Source organism: Martes martes (genome assembly GCF_963455335.1).
Source record: "Martes martes genome assembly, chromosome: 5".
NCBI classification, from domain to species: domain Eukaryota; kingdom Metazoa; phylum Chordata; class Mammalia; order Carnivora; family Mustelidae; genus Martes; species Martes martes.
The window spans coordinates 73,474,800-73,488,435 of NC_137892.1; the positions used below are offsets into that span (position 1 = coordinate 73,474,800).

General features: G+C 45.1%; 1 protein-coding gene across 2 annotated transcripts in view; it reads right to left on the bottom strand.

Annotated features, from left to right (window-relative positions):
• Positions 1 to 12,454, bottom strand: part of RGS7BP (regulator of G protein signaling 7 binding protein) — a 94,794-nt gene extending 82,340 nt beyond the window's left edge. Inside the window, exons 1-2 of one of the 2 annotated variants that reach the window (XM_080804251.1) lie at positions 11,602 to 12,454; positions 10,564 to 10,730 (exon numbers count right to left, since the gene is read on the bottom strand). In XM_080804251.1, coding sequence (XP_080660377.1) covers positions 10,564 to 10,730; positions 11,602 to 11,766 — 332 coding nt within the window. In that variant the 5' untranslated portion in view covers positions 11,767 to 12,454. Of the gene's footprint in view, positions 1 to 10,563; positions 10,731 to 11,373; positions 11,434 to 11,601 lie in introns of those variants that run through there. The other variant, XM_080804252.1, reaches the window with a different exon arrangement.
• Between the last annotated feature and the right edge of the window lie 1,182 nt (positions 12,455 to 13,636).

Genomic DNA, 13,636 nt, shown 5'->3' on the forward strand with positions numbered 1-13,636 from the left:
AGGCGCCACATGGTCATGTCTGGTGAGGGCTCCCTTCGCAGTTCATAGCTGGTGCTTTCTTGCTGTGTCCTCACATGGTGGAGGGAGTGAGGGATCTTTCTAGAGCCTCTTTTATAAGGACCCTAATCCCATTTATGAAGGTTTCCCCCTCATGGCTTGAGCTTTACCCAGAGGCCCTACCTATCAATACTATAATTTTGGGTATTAGGTTTTCAACGTAGCAGCTGTGCAGGAACATAAACATTCAGACCCATAGCACTTCTTGATCACCCTAACCAAGAATGCAGGAACCTTCTTAATTCTGTTCAGAACTGCTGTATCTCCAGCACCTAGAAAAGCACGTGGCATATGGTGGGTGCTCTATAAATAGTTTCCCAGACAGGGAGGAAACTTTCCGAGTTGCAGAAAGAATATATTTTCCCCGTGGAATACACTGTTCTATGTTGCACAGGTTTATAGTTCAGGAAACAATGGGTTAAATGCATTTTAGGACCTAACTGCTGCCTCACATAGTTTAGACGAGTTTCTAGTTCAGTTTCTCTCAATGGCCTCACTGCAATCTTGATCATAGGTTGTCCCGCAGCTTATCCTTGTATCCAGAAGGCACTGCCTCTCTACCTTTTATTCTTGATAGCTCGTCAGATTTTAACTCCTTGATGAAATTCTTTCTTTGGTTTATTAAAGGAAGTTATAAAATTGTTCCAAAAGGAGCCTTGCTCAATCTCAGGTAGTTATTTTCAAATTGATTCCTTGAGTGCCGCTGCTTATACTCCCTGCGGGCCCCATCCCGTTTCACATCCTGTCTGGAGACTATACTCAACCCCTTTCAGCCGTACCCTTGCCGAACTTCCTGCCCTCCCCAGTGGTTCCTGCACCTCCTACCTTTTCCACAGGTCCATTTAAAAGTGGGAGAGGTTTGTTAATCCCCTTGGGACTCTCCCTTCTGTTTGGGATTTCTGTGTGAGGAGTATGGTAGGCTATGAGGAGACTACACATTCAGGAGAGTAAATGATCTCTCTTAATGGCCGAAGGGTTGGGGCGCCTGGGTGGCTCCGTTGGTTGTGTGTCTGCCTTCAGCTCGGGTCATGATCCCGGGGTCCTGGGATCTAGCCCGTGTCAGGCTCCCTGCTCAGCGGGAAGCCTGCTTGTCTCTCTCCCACTCCCCTGCTTATGCTTGCTGTCTCTCTCTCTCTCTCTGTCAAATAAGGAAATAAAATCTTTAAAAAAATAATGGCTGAAGGGTAGGTTTTATAGGGAGAACCCACAGATGCAGACTGATAGGATGGGACCATCCTTTATATACTTTCAGGGAATAAGAAGTCAATCCGTTTGAGGAGGTAAAGAATTTACGTCAGATGGTAGGAGAAGAGCCCAGGAATACAGTTCGGGTGCTGTGGCCCAGAGAGTTAGTGGTTGGCCGGTATCCATTCTCTCCCTTTCCTTTCTAGTCAAGGTGCCAGTCAGAGAAGAATACACTTCCAGTCTCCTCTGTACTTAGGTGTGACCACGGGATGCAGTTCTGGAAGAAGTGTTTGGGTTTATTTAAAAAGAGCTGACCCAGCTGGGAAGTGTGGCCTTTCCCCTCTTTATCCTTTCCTTTGGACTGCTCGCTGGAGCTGCTGTCATAATCTTGCATCATAAGGTCAGGTTGAGGGTGGAAGGCCTATGCTAAGAGTGAGCAACAGAGCCGTGATTTCATGGAGCCCCGTGCCGGTTCTGAATTCCCACTCTGGGGCTGCTTTTCTGTGAGAGAAGAAATCCTGGTGTCTTTAAGCAACTGCTTCTTTGAATTTTTTGTTCAATGCAGCCAAGTATAAGCCATTTTGATACAGATGCCCACTTGGGGAGCTTTAAAAAAAATATCTCAATGCCCAGGCTGCATCCCAGATCATTTAAATCAAAAACTCTAGGGATGGACCTCACGCATCAGCAATTTTTTAAAGCTTTCCAGGTGGTTCCAGTGTGTAGCCTAAGTTGAGAATCACGGCTTTAGGCTGCCAGGCCTCATGTTTAGCATGTTCAAGAATGAGAATGGGAATGGGGTGGTTCTTGTTAAAAATTGGAATTCCCACCCCTTACTCTCTAGAGATGTTGTTTCTTTAGCTGTGAGGGCACAGGTGATTCTGAGACCGCCAGTCCGGGAGGATCAGCTTTGAAGAAACACTGCTTTAGGTAATGGGCAATGGCTTCGAGTTTAAAGGCAAAGAAGTGGCAAGATCGGAAGAAAATGATAGGAGCATTCATCTACAACTAGTGAATAAGTTGAAAAGAAGAGGTGAGAGACTGGTGGTATGGAGACCAACCAGGAGACCGTGCGGTGCTTGATGGCCTTGGGGGGACCATCTGTGAGCTAAGAGGGTGACCTCAGAAATGGGGAGGAGAGGAGAGAGACAGTGGACACTGCAGAAGATAAAAGCTCACAGAGTTTACTAACTGACAGGAGAGGGGTGAGGAGGATTTATTATTTACTGATTCACTTATTCTTACTGACTAAAGAATACACTAGGCGTTTGACTTCTGGATTCATCCATATATCCCCCGCCTTTGCTCAAACTCAGTTAAATGGGTGTAGATGATTAGTTTCCTTACAGCCGCAAATGTTAAGTTGATTTTTGTTAACTTGGTGGGGGAACTTTTATTTGCTAAATCAGCTCTTCTGTTTAAAGGCTCAGACACTTTACACTAACAAGAGTCTTTTTGACAAATTTTAGTATTTGTTTATATATAAATACATGCATATATACATATAGACAAGGACTATACATATGTGCATATATGGATATAGACAAGCAATTAAATGTTTTTTCATGTGGTTTTTGCCTTTTTTAAAGTCTTGTCTTGTAGAGCAGAGGAAATAAATGAATATAGTTAAGCTCTTGAGATGTGCTTTATGTACATATCCTTTTAGAAGATGGCTTTTGAGGGTGATCCTAATGGAAAAATCATTATTCAACTATTCAATATCCACTGAGCAGATAGATGTTAGGGTGATATTTTATCAAATAACTTTAAACATGACTTGAGTAACCTTAAAATAACACCCTGTCTGCTGATCCATTGTAATAATGAATACCTATGCCTTGGAAAGTGCTTGTAGGTGTGCCTTTTTTTTTTTTTTTAAAGATTTTATTTATTTATTTGAGAGAGAGAAAGAGGGAGCATGAAGGGGGGAGGGGCAGAGGGGGAAGCAGACTCCCCATTGAGCAGGGAGCCTGATGCGGGACTTAAGGACCCTGAGATCAGGGCCTGAGCCCAAGGCAGACACTTAATCGACTGAGCCACCCAGGCACCCCTTAAGTGTGCTTTTTAAGTTTTCTGTTGTTTAAAAGCAACATACTGGTTTTACAGCTACAAATCACAAAGAAATAATGGTCCAAAGTAATAGATAAATCATAAAATGTAAGTTAATCTAACTGATCAGTTCTTACTGAAGTCTTTGTTGGAATAGGTTTTACAATACCAACTAAAGTTAATGAATGAACAGAAGAGACACATCCTCACCGACTTGGCACACAGGGAGCAAGCATGAATGAAACACGGCTTTGCTCTCTTGTACTTCACCATCTAAATAATAAAGTGACAGTAAATTTCCCGAAAGTTCATTTTAGTTTAATTTTCTCTCTGAGTGGAGCAGTTGTTAAGAAGGCTCTAGCAGGGTGAAGGTCATTAGATCTGTTCAAAGCATAAAAAGGCTAACTTCAACAGGCAATGGGAGAGCCTGTCTAGATTCCATATCACCTGTCATTTTGTGGCTAATAATAACACTGTTCTTTAATTTGGTCTGAGTCAGTACTGTGTCAGTTGCTTATGATTCTTAAGCAACAATATTAGTACCATGGAGAGACCACTAGCACCTGCTGACTTCTAGCCAGGAAGATGAGAGAAAGTGAACACTGTGTATGTAGACTGTCACGAGGCTCTCCTATCCCCTCCCTCCACCCCGCCCTCCATTTATTCTCTCCTGCAGCTGGATTTTGGTTCCATGTTTATACACTAGTAGCTAAATTAATCAGAGCCAAGAGCTGACCGTATTGGGGATTCAGTACCTTTGTGATCACATTCATTGCATACAGAAAGGGATCTAGTCCTTGGTCCCAAACTCCACCCCTAATGTGAGCTAAGTGAAGTCTTGCAAATGATAAAGCACTGGGCACTGGGGAGTCTTTGTGTGGAGGTGTTGGGCAGAGCTCTACCTCCATTCCCACTGGGCCCAACAACCCAAAGTGTTCATTCTCCTACAGATGGGCCAAAGGAATTTGCTCTGGGTTGAATTATGTCTCCTCAGCCCTAAATTCATATGTTGAAGTCCTAACTCTTAGTACCTAAGAATGAGATCTTTGGAAATACATTGTTGCAGATGTAATTAGTTCCGTTAGTGTGAGGTCAGACCAGAATAGATCAGGCGCCCCCAATCTGATATGACCGATATGATATGACTGGTTGCCTTACAGAGAGACAAAATTTGGACCCACACACAAACATGGCGGCGGGCGGGGGGGGGCGTGTATGAAGATGAAGACAGAGGCACTTCAACAAGTCAAGGAACAAGCAGGATTGTCAGCAAACCCCCAGAAGCTAGAAGAGAGGAACAGATTCTTCCTCCCAACCCTCAGAAGGAACCACCCCTCCCTACACCTTGATCTTGGATGTGCAGCGTCCTTCTGTGAGACAAGAACTTTGTGATGTTTCTGCCACCCACTGGGGCCTACTTTGTTGCTGCAGCCCTAGCACACTAATAGAGAATTGTTCTCCAGTCCTTCCCTTTGATGGATAGCATATGGAACTCCCCTTTCATTATCTGACCAGTGAGAGTTAACATTTTTAAAGCAAAAACACCTGTAATAGAAAGGGAACATACAGGACAGTGGGTGGCTTGGCAGCCTTGCCAACCAGGCCTCTGGTACTAATAAGGCCTCCTCCATCACGTGGATTAAGAAAGCTGAGGGGGCTGCCCCCAGGCTCCCCACACACTTCCATACTCTCCCAGCCCACTTACTGACTGCCGCCTCAGCCTCGCTGTGGAGGGGAAGCATTACTGAGTGAGCGGCCGATCTGAATTCTCCCTCTCCCTGCCCTCCTGACTTCCTACCAAACAGAGCAAGGAACAATTAAGAACCAGCTAAAAGTGGGACTGGAAAAAATGGGGCAGAAAAGTCAAATAGGAGTCAAACAAAACTAAAACACACCAAAAGGGAAAAAAAAAAAAAAAAAAACAGGAGAGGTGGAAGCAGAGAAGAAGAGTAAACTCGGCGCGGTTGGTCGGGAAACTAATTGCTGGGGGAAAAAAATCTGAAACCTCTGGGTACGAATCTCTATGATATTCATCATATTATTCCCAGAATCCATTAGAAAATTAAGATTCTTCTTGTGATCCCGTGTGTTCACATCTCAACACATTGTCTCTGGAATTCAGTCATCAAACTTCATGCATGATGCTTATTTTATTTTTTATAGCTTAGTTCTGTAACCAAAGTCTGTGATTCACCCTGAATTAACACAGAACCCTGGAATGATGAAGTTAGAAGACTCAGGTCCCTTAGTTCAGCCCTTTCATTGAGGTGTGCAGAGAATTTAACAGACTCGTCCAATGTCACATGGCCTGTACCAGAGCTAGGCCAAAAGATTTTGTAAATATGTAACTTATGAGGAATACAGGTTGATTTATACAAAGAAAATCTTTCTAAACTACTTTTGAACCCTCACACATCCATATTGTTTTTAAGGTATTACAGAAGCCTTGGGTGTCCTGGGTGGCTCAGTTGGTTGGGCATCTGACTCTTGGTTTTGGCCCAGGGCATGATCTCAGGGCTGTGAGATCAAGGCCCATGTCAGGCTCTGTGCTGAGTGTGGAGCCTGCTTGAGATAGTCTTTACCTCTGCCTCTCCCCTCTAATCGTGGTCTCAAAAAAAAAAAAAAAAAAAAATCCTTTTGATAGCCATCTGGGAAGCTTCAACCTAGAAGATTCCTCCAAACATAATGTAAGGAACTAAGATAAACAAAAATTTATGTCAACCAAGGTATTTGAAAAATATTTGATGGAGACATTTATTTTTCATATAAGTGTATCACGATGTCCTGAATTTTGCATGTCTTATGAATAATTACCTGAACACAATCTGAATTTCATAATAGTGTAACCATGTGCTAGTCAGTCTTCTGAGTGCTTGATGTATGTTCACTTTTGGTCCTTAACAATACTGTATGATTCAGTCTCATTAGCTATCAACCCCATTTTCTGATGAGAAAATTGAGGCAGGGAAGGACAGTATCTACCCTTATCCAAGGTTACACTATTTGTAAAAAGGCAGGGCTGAGATTTGAACACAGGCGAAGTCTGTGTACTTAGGCCAGTGTGCCTGTGAGCCCAACGCCCAGCCCACCAGCCACAGCATCATCTCCCGGCATCTGCTGGAGGATCCTGGCTCCTCTGGGGCCATTCCTAGCCTGCGCGCATGCGCTGTGCTCTTTTCTCTTGGTTCTCGGGACAGGTTTGATGGAACTGGTGCCAGATCGCGGAGCGATGGATATGGGTTCCGGTCTTAGAGCAGCCTTGGATTGGCAGAGTAACCTCTGAAGGCTGGGACTCACCTACTTGGCCCCACTGACCCTCTCAACTACTCCGTGCGGAGCATGCCAGCCAGTTGACAGAGAAGGGAATTGAGATTCAGACAGTGAAGTAGTTCCATCAAAGTCACAGAAGATAGTTCTCTTCCCAGGTCTGCCTAAATGCTAAGTCTTCACATATACTTGCCCAAGCTGCCTCTTCACATATACTTGCCCAAGTTGCCTTTAAGCAACTAAATATCCTCAAATATGAAACAAGGAAATGGTGCTGTATGAGTACACTGTGCCCTGAAGGCCTAGGGATTCTTCAGAGGTATTTCGGAAGTCATTTTGGGAAGGAAGTCCAAAGTCACTGGCCCTGATAGCCACCTACCCCTGATGTGTGTATGTATACACACACACACACACACACACACACACACACAGCAGGGCACAGCAATGCCACTTGAAATCTGCCTTCTAAGTCTGACTTTGCACATGCAGATGGAAGGAAGATTCTGCTGCTAAAACAAGCTTGGGGACCATTCTAGCAAGGGATCCCTGAGGCCCCTCTTAGCTTTAGTACCAATGAGAGGATCAGCATCGTAAAGGGACAGTAGCTGTGGTCACTCAAACCAGGCAGAAGAGACTGGGGGTTCACCTGGCTGGCTCTGTCCAGAAAACATCAGTTGCCTTTGAAAGAAAAGGATATACTGCAACTTTGGCTGATCTAGACACAGTTTGAAAAGCTGTTGTAAAGATGTCTATGATGATGGCCTTCTTTCCCAGGGCTGGCTGGTGAGAAACACAGGCTCAGTTTTCTTGTGGTCACCATTCCCTGAGGGTGTCATTTAAGGATGGAGGGGTCTAAGCATCTGTGGCTTAATCAAAACTCATGGGCTTTTCTCCTCTTCTTTATCTTGCCTTGTTCTCTTTTTACCCTGTCCTACCTTCAACCCAGTCTCCCTCCTCTGGCTTCAGTGCCAAGTGATAAACAGGAAAGGAGGGGTCTGTGCTGGTTAAGAAATAAGTCATTTCATTTACTCCTCCAAGTCTTGCTTTTGTCCCACCTGTGTTCCTACTCAAAGCAAAGCACTGGAGTTTAGGTGACAGGTGTCAGGCCGGCATCTTGATGAATGCATGGAGAGTCAAGCTTTCTGTTTCCCCATCCCTATAGTTCCCACCCCTTTCACTAAAAGGTGTGTATGTAGAAAAGAATAAGGCCAAGTGTTATTATTCATGGTGATGTTGATCATACCTTTTCACGGGACACTTACTGAGTTATATTTTACACATCATAAACTTCACTCATTTTGAATGTGCAATTCAATGATTTTTAGTAACTATTTAGTTGTACAATCATCACCAGTTCAATCTTGGAACACTTCCATCACCCCAGAAAGTTACCTCAAGCTCATTTGCAGTGACTCCCTGTTCCCACCCCCAGATCTAGGCAACCACTGATCTCCTTTTTGAGGTGTATAGATGTGCTTTTTCTGAGCATTTCATGTAAAAGGAATCATATAATAATGTGGCATTTTGTGACTGCTGTCTTTGATTTAGCGAACTCTTCTGATTCATCCATATGTTGGTGTGTTTTTGTATTTCATTTCTTTTTACATAATACTTTTTCAAGTGGCAGCATTATGTAGAGGAAAGATCATGGATTTCAGAAGCATGCAATGTGGGGCCAAATCACAGTCATACCACTTCTGAGTTGTATAACTTTGGGCAAGTTCCTTAACCTCTTTGAGACCCATTTGTAAAAATAAGGATAATAATCATCTCTCCCTCAGAGGATTATTCTATGAATTATCTGGATTGTGCTGGCAAGTGATGGGAGCTCAAGAAATCTAGACTTTGTTTCTACATTCCCCAGGAGCCTTTGCTTTTCTTAACCCTGCATCAGAGTTTAAGGTGAATGCTACAGTCTCCCTACCAGCTTTCACATTAAACTTGACATGAGAGCCAACATAACTAGCAATGTTAGGAACAGAATTGCACCGAGAAGAATCATCACATCCTTCATTAATGAAACCCAGATGGTAAGAAGCTAAAGGGATTTCCTTCGGTCATAATGCTGTCTCTCCTCTCTCTCTCTCTCTCTCTCTCTTTTTTTTTTTTTTAAGGAAGAAGGTTAAATTGTATTCATTATTTTAAGGAGAAAATGTTTCAGATTCTCTCCTAGAACACTGTACAGAGTAGGCCTTATCTTTGCAAGGCTTAAAGAACAACACATTTTCCCACTAAGTCTTAGAAAACTGCTCCCAGTAATATCAACTCTCAGGTAACATAAAAGTAAGTAGCAAGGGGTACCAACCCCTGAGTATATCAAATCCATCTCAAATCCTCAAAACTCAACTTTGAGCCAGTAGTTTCAGACTCCTTCTTTCCTGAAACTTTGGAAGGACCTGAAATTCTTGTGTTTGGTAATGCAGACTAAATAGAACTCTTTGTTTCTTTCTCCAGTCTATCTTCCGTGATTAGAACATGTTACCGTTTGAGTTTCTCTTTAGGTCCTGAATATAACCCCACTGTACAGTCTTGGACACAAAGTTGACAAAGGTGCTACTCTTTAGCTCTGGGCATAACATTTCCTGTTGTTAAGCTGTTTTCCCTTCTGAATCATTGTTTCTCTACAGTTTTTATTCCACCACTGTTCCCCTTTGTGTTTCTGACTGTTTTACCTCCCTTCTTGTCTGGGATTTATCACAGCTGCATTTCTTCCCCGAATTCCTTAAACACTGAATCCCTTTCTACCTTCTAGATGGAATCCCAGATTCACTTCCTGTTAGGCACAGTGTAACAGTTCAAACAAAAGGATGAGGGTTCTAACTATTTCTACCAAATGAAATAGGTTTGCAATACACTTTTTGTCTCATTTCAAGGACATTAGATACTGTGTCTTTTCTCTTGATATAAAATGCCACTTGTTAAATGCAGTTACTGAGAAAGGCAACATAGGGCTTTCTAATCTGTATATAACAATAGTCACAATACATATTATTGGCCATATATTATTGGAATTAAAAATGACAGAGTGATTTCTTCAAATGGATAATTAGATTCAATTCCTACACATGATCAATCTGCAACATTATCAGATTAGTCTAATAGACTTGAACTTTGATTATGATACAGACATACACAGTTAAACAGATAAAGGTTATAGCCAGATGGACTCAAACACTTAATGTATTTCTATAAGGATTCCTGTGTTTCCTCTGTTATTACTTGAGTGTAGTAACTGTTGATAAAATCCGTGACTAACATCTTTCTTGATACTGAGAGATCAGGAAGAAGTAGATGGGGTCTCAGAAGTTTCTGCTCACTGTATTAGCACCTAAAGTAGGACCGGAGACCCATAAGGGAGATAAAAAGAGATAAAAATAATGGGGAGGGGCACATGAACAGCCTAGGTTTAGATGGATTTGTGAATTTCCCCAGTCTTCACAAAAATTTTCTTCTGTTAAAACTTTCCTCTCATACGCTACAGTGAGGAGAGTAATTTATATCCAAGACTTTATTTTAGAGATTTTATTTTAAATGGTATCACAGGAATTTATCTCATGGTATAAATAGTTTAGTCAATCTAGGATTTAGCAAAGATTTTCTCTCTACTGAACTGGCCTTTCGTGCTGTAGATGTTCAGCAGATGACAAATAATCTCGAGGCATGATGACTTAACTTCATTTTGACAGCCAAACATTCTGCAAAAAAATTCCGAAGCCCTGCGTCCGGATATGTGGACAGCATACTGCCAGTTAATTTTAAAAAAGAAAAGTCACGTAATGACCCAGATCTTGAATATATGTATATTTAAGAATCACACAACCTTCAGATTGTAATTTGGTACCTAGTCTGTCTGTCTACAGCTCTCGAAAGAGTCCTGGCTCAGGGTGATTGGTTAAAACCCCAGATTCGCAGAGATCACTTCTGAGGTCTTGACCACCAGAAATCACTGTCAGCATCCATGCATCAGTATATGAATGACCAAAAATAATGCCAAGAGTCTCCTACCCTGAGATGGCAGCAAGTTTTTGGTGTGCCTGACGAGCCATTTCACAGCCTTTGGTTCTGGTCTTGTGCATTTCCGCCCGGAGTGAGGGGCAGCTGACAGAGACGTCCCCGATAGAAATGACCAACTCTCGGTACAGGGCCACTTGCGTGTTGAACTCCTGGACAAGCTGGAAAAGAATTGACTTTCTTTCAGGAACGTTTCCTATTTGGGTGTATACAAACATGGGTTTTCAGTGACCCCTCAGCCAACTCCACAAGTCTCCAGCTACAGACTGCTTAAAGATCAAGGCACAAAGATGGTAAGTTTCTCTTTGTCCAAGGCGAGTGTTTATTTTCATCAGTAAGTCCCATCGCAGAAGCTCTATTTCCAGACGTCCTCCTGCCCCCTGCCCCCCCCCCCCCCCATTCAGTTTCTGAAGAGCAAGAGCATATGCCACTCCCAGGTCACTAGAGCTTGATGCTGGGAACTCTCACATATGATGCTCCCCTTTACTACAGCTAAGATAAGGATTTTAAGTTGCGTGGGGAAGAAGGCCAAAGATAGCTTGCAATAGGGAAACGGTTCACCTCCTCCCAGGCCACTGAAGCGGAGACTGGCTTAGGATCCTGACTGGAAGACCGGCTACAGCCTTTGCGCTGGAACCTTCGTCCCCTCTGCAGCGCCCCGTGTGCTCTGTTTGGGTTTATTTGCTGCTGTCTCCCCACAAAGCAGCACCCCCACCTTCCCATCCCCTCCCTCCCTGGTGAGCAAGCCACTTCACCCTGTCTTTCGTATCCACCATTCTCTGAGGGGGTAGAAGCATGACTTACAGCCGCTGACCCTAAGACCCTTGCCGTGGCACTTCTTTGCGGGGGCATTACGACCCGGGTGTCACCCCGAATCTGGGGACTGCAGATTTAAAAATAGTGCATGTGCACGTGATCGGCATGGAGGAGCTGAGGGTGGGGGAGTGGCTGGCAGTCAAGCAAACGATTAACATACAAGATGCCCCCACCTCCTCTCCAAAAAAAAAAAAAAAAAGCGCAGTTGTCACCTACCATCTTGCAGTCGTCCAGGGCTCGTTGGGTTTTGTGGGCGCTTTCGGAGTTGCTGCCCCTGCGCTCCCAATCCCCGCTCTGCAGCGGGGGCTTGCTGATCTGGAAGATCGAGGAGCGGGTGGACCGGCTGGGGCGCTTTTTGCGCCCATTCGGTGCAGAACTCATGCATACACATCCACCAAGCCGAAGCCGCTGGTGCAGTGCGCCCCGGCGCGGGCGGCCCGGTCGTTGCCCTGCGCGCCGCCAAGCAGCCGGAGCCGGGAATCGAGGCGCGGCGCTCACAGGGTTGGGGCTGGCTGCGCGGGTGGGTAACCTTCAGCTTGAAGGAGAGCCGGGAAAGCGCTGGCTGTGCCGTGCAGCATCGCTTCCACTAAGCAGCGAGGAAGGGGCTCGGTCAAGTTCTGCTCAGCAGCATTGCCGGCCCTGTCCCGGGAGCTGGGCGCTGGCGCGGGCTCGCACTACCTTCCCCTCGGCATGGATCGCAACGCTGGGCAAGGAGGAACGCGCCGCCAGGCGGTTCTGAGTTTCCATTCAGATGGGGGAGCAGCTTTCAAAGCCTGCGCTGTAAGGTGGGGGTGGGGGGGGGGCTGTGAGTGTCGCTCCGGCTTCAGTGTCTTCCCGCAGCGGCGCTCCGTCGTCTTTCCCCTCCCTCCCCCCGTCGCCGGGCCTGGAAGGGCTGGCAGTCCCCGAAGCAGGCAATCGGCTCTAATAGGCTGCCTTGATCCCCCGTCTCTACGGGCTCATCTGTTTGAGGATCCCAAATGAATCCGTGGCGGGACTGGCAGACGCCGGGAATGGGTCCGCCTGACGTTGTGCTCTGCCCCGCACATTGATAGGACGGGAATACTAATGTGATCCGGCCAGAGAACCCACCCCCCCTTCTCCCTCCACAGTTTATGCACTTACCCAATCAAATCCCCGGGAACGTCAGTTGCAATATTACTTCATCTGCGCTATTCTTAGAAGCGCAAAGTGTCATCAGAGTGGAGCACATTGCCACATGCTGGGACCTAAACATGTTTTTCAAACCAACCTGTGTGCGTTGAAGGCCCTCACCATTTCAGGCCATCTGGGGGCCACAGATAAAGCCCAAACGGAGGAGCAAGCGTGGTTTTTCATTCAAAAGGAAAATGTCTTGATTGACCTAAAAGGAAAGCCTTGTTTCCCTGAGTGTGTTGCTGCTGTAGTTGTGTTTTTGTTTTTGTTTTGTCTTTGTTGGGCATACAGGGAGGGGACTAGCAGTCGGTAGGGCAGAGCGCACAGTTTCAGTCAAATTGGTCCTCCTCCCGTTTTCACCAGTAATGTTCCTGGTCTTGTGTTCCAGAGTGTCTAGACCGTTCTGTTTCCCGTTGGAGACAGAACAAGAGCGAGCCACCAGGTCTCCCTATGAGACATCAGTGAACCAGAGGCTGGTGGAGGTGGTCCAGGAAAGTGGAGGGGGTGCCTGTGTAAAGGGGTGTGGGAGAGAGTTGCTGGGCCATTTAAGTACACTTTTACCACTGACATCTGAAGAGTCTTGTGGGAAGAAGAGAGGGGGAGTTGGCATTCTGCTCTAATGTTTGTTCTCATGAATGATTTGTTTGGGGGGACAGATAAAGAGGTCTACCATAGGGGAACTAATTATGTGTCCCAAAGCCTCATGAAGAACAAATCAGACGTTCCTGGTCACTCTCTTAAGGGGATATGGAGAGTACACACAGAGGGAGTGCCGGAAATCGGAAGACACCTTAAGGTGGGTGTCTCTAGGATTGTCTCCCCCCTCCCTTTTTTTTTTTTTTTTAACAAGATAGGTAAACATGAAGGAGTGGGATAAGAAAGATATTTGGTCTTTGTCCCCAGTTCCTGCCACAGAGCTCCTAAAAGCCTTGGAATTTCCTGAGTGATAAGGGTGATCGGAGTCTTCTGTTACCAGGAAGACTAAGAATTGGTTAGATGTTTGGACTCTCAGTCCCACCTCCAACTTCCTTGAAGAGGAGAAGGGCGAGAGATTGATGTAATCATGAATAGCCAGTAACCTTATAAATCATATCTATAT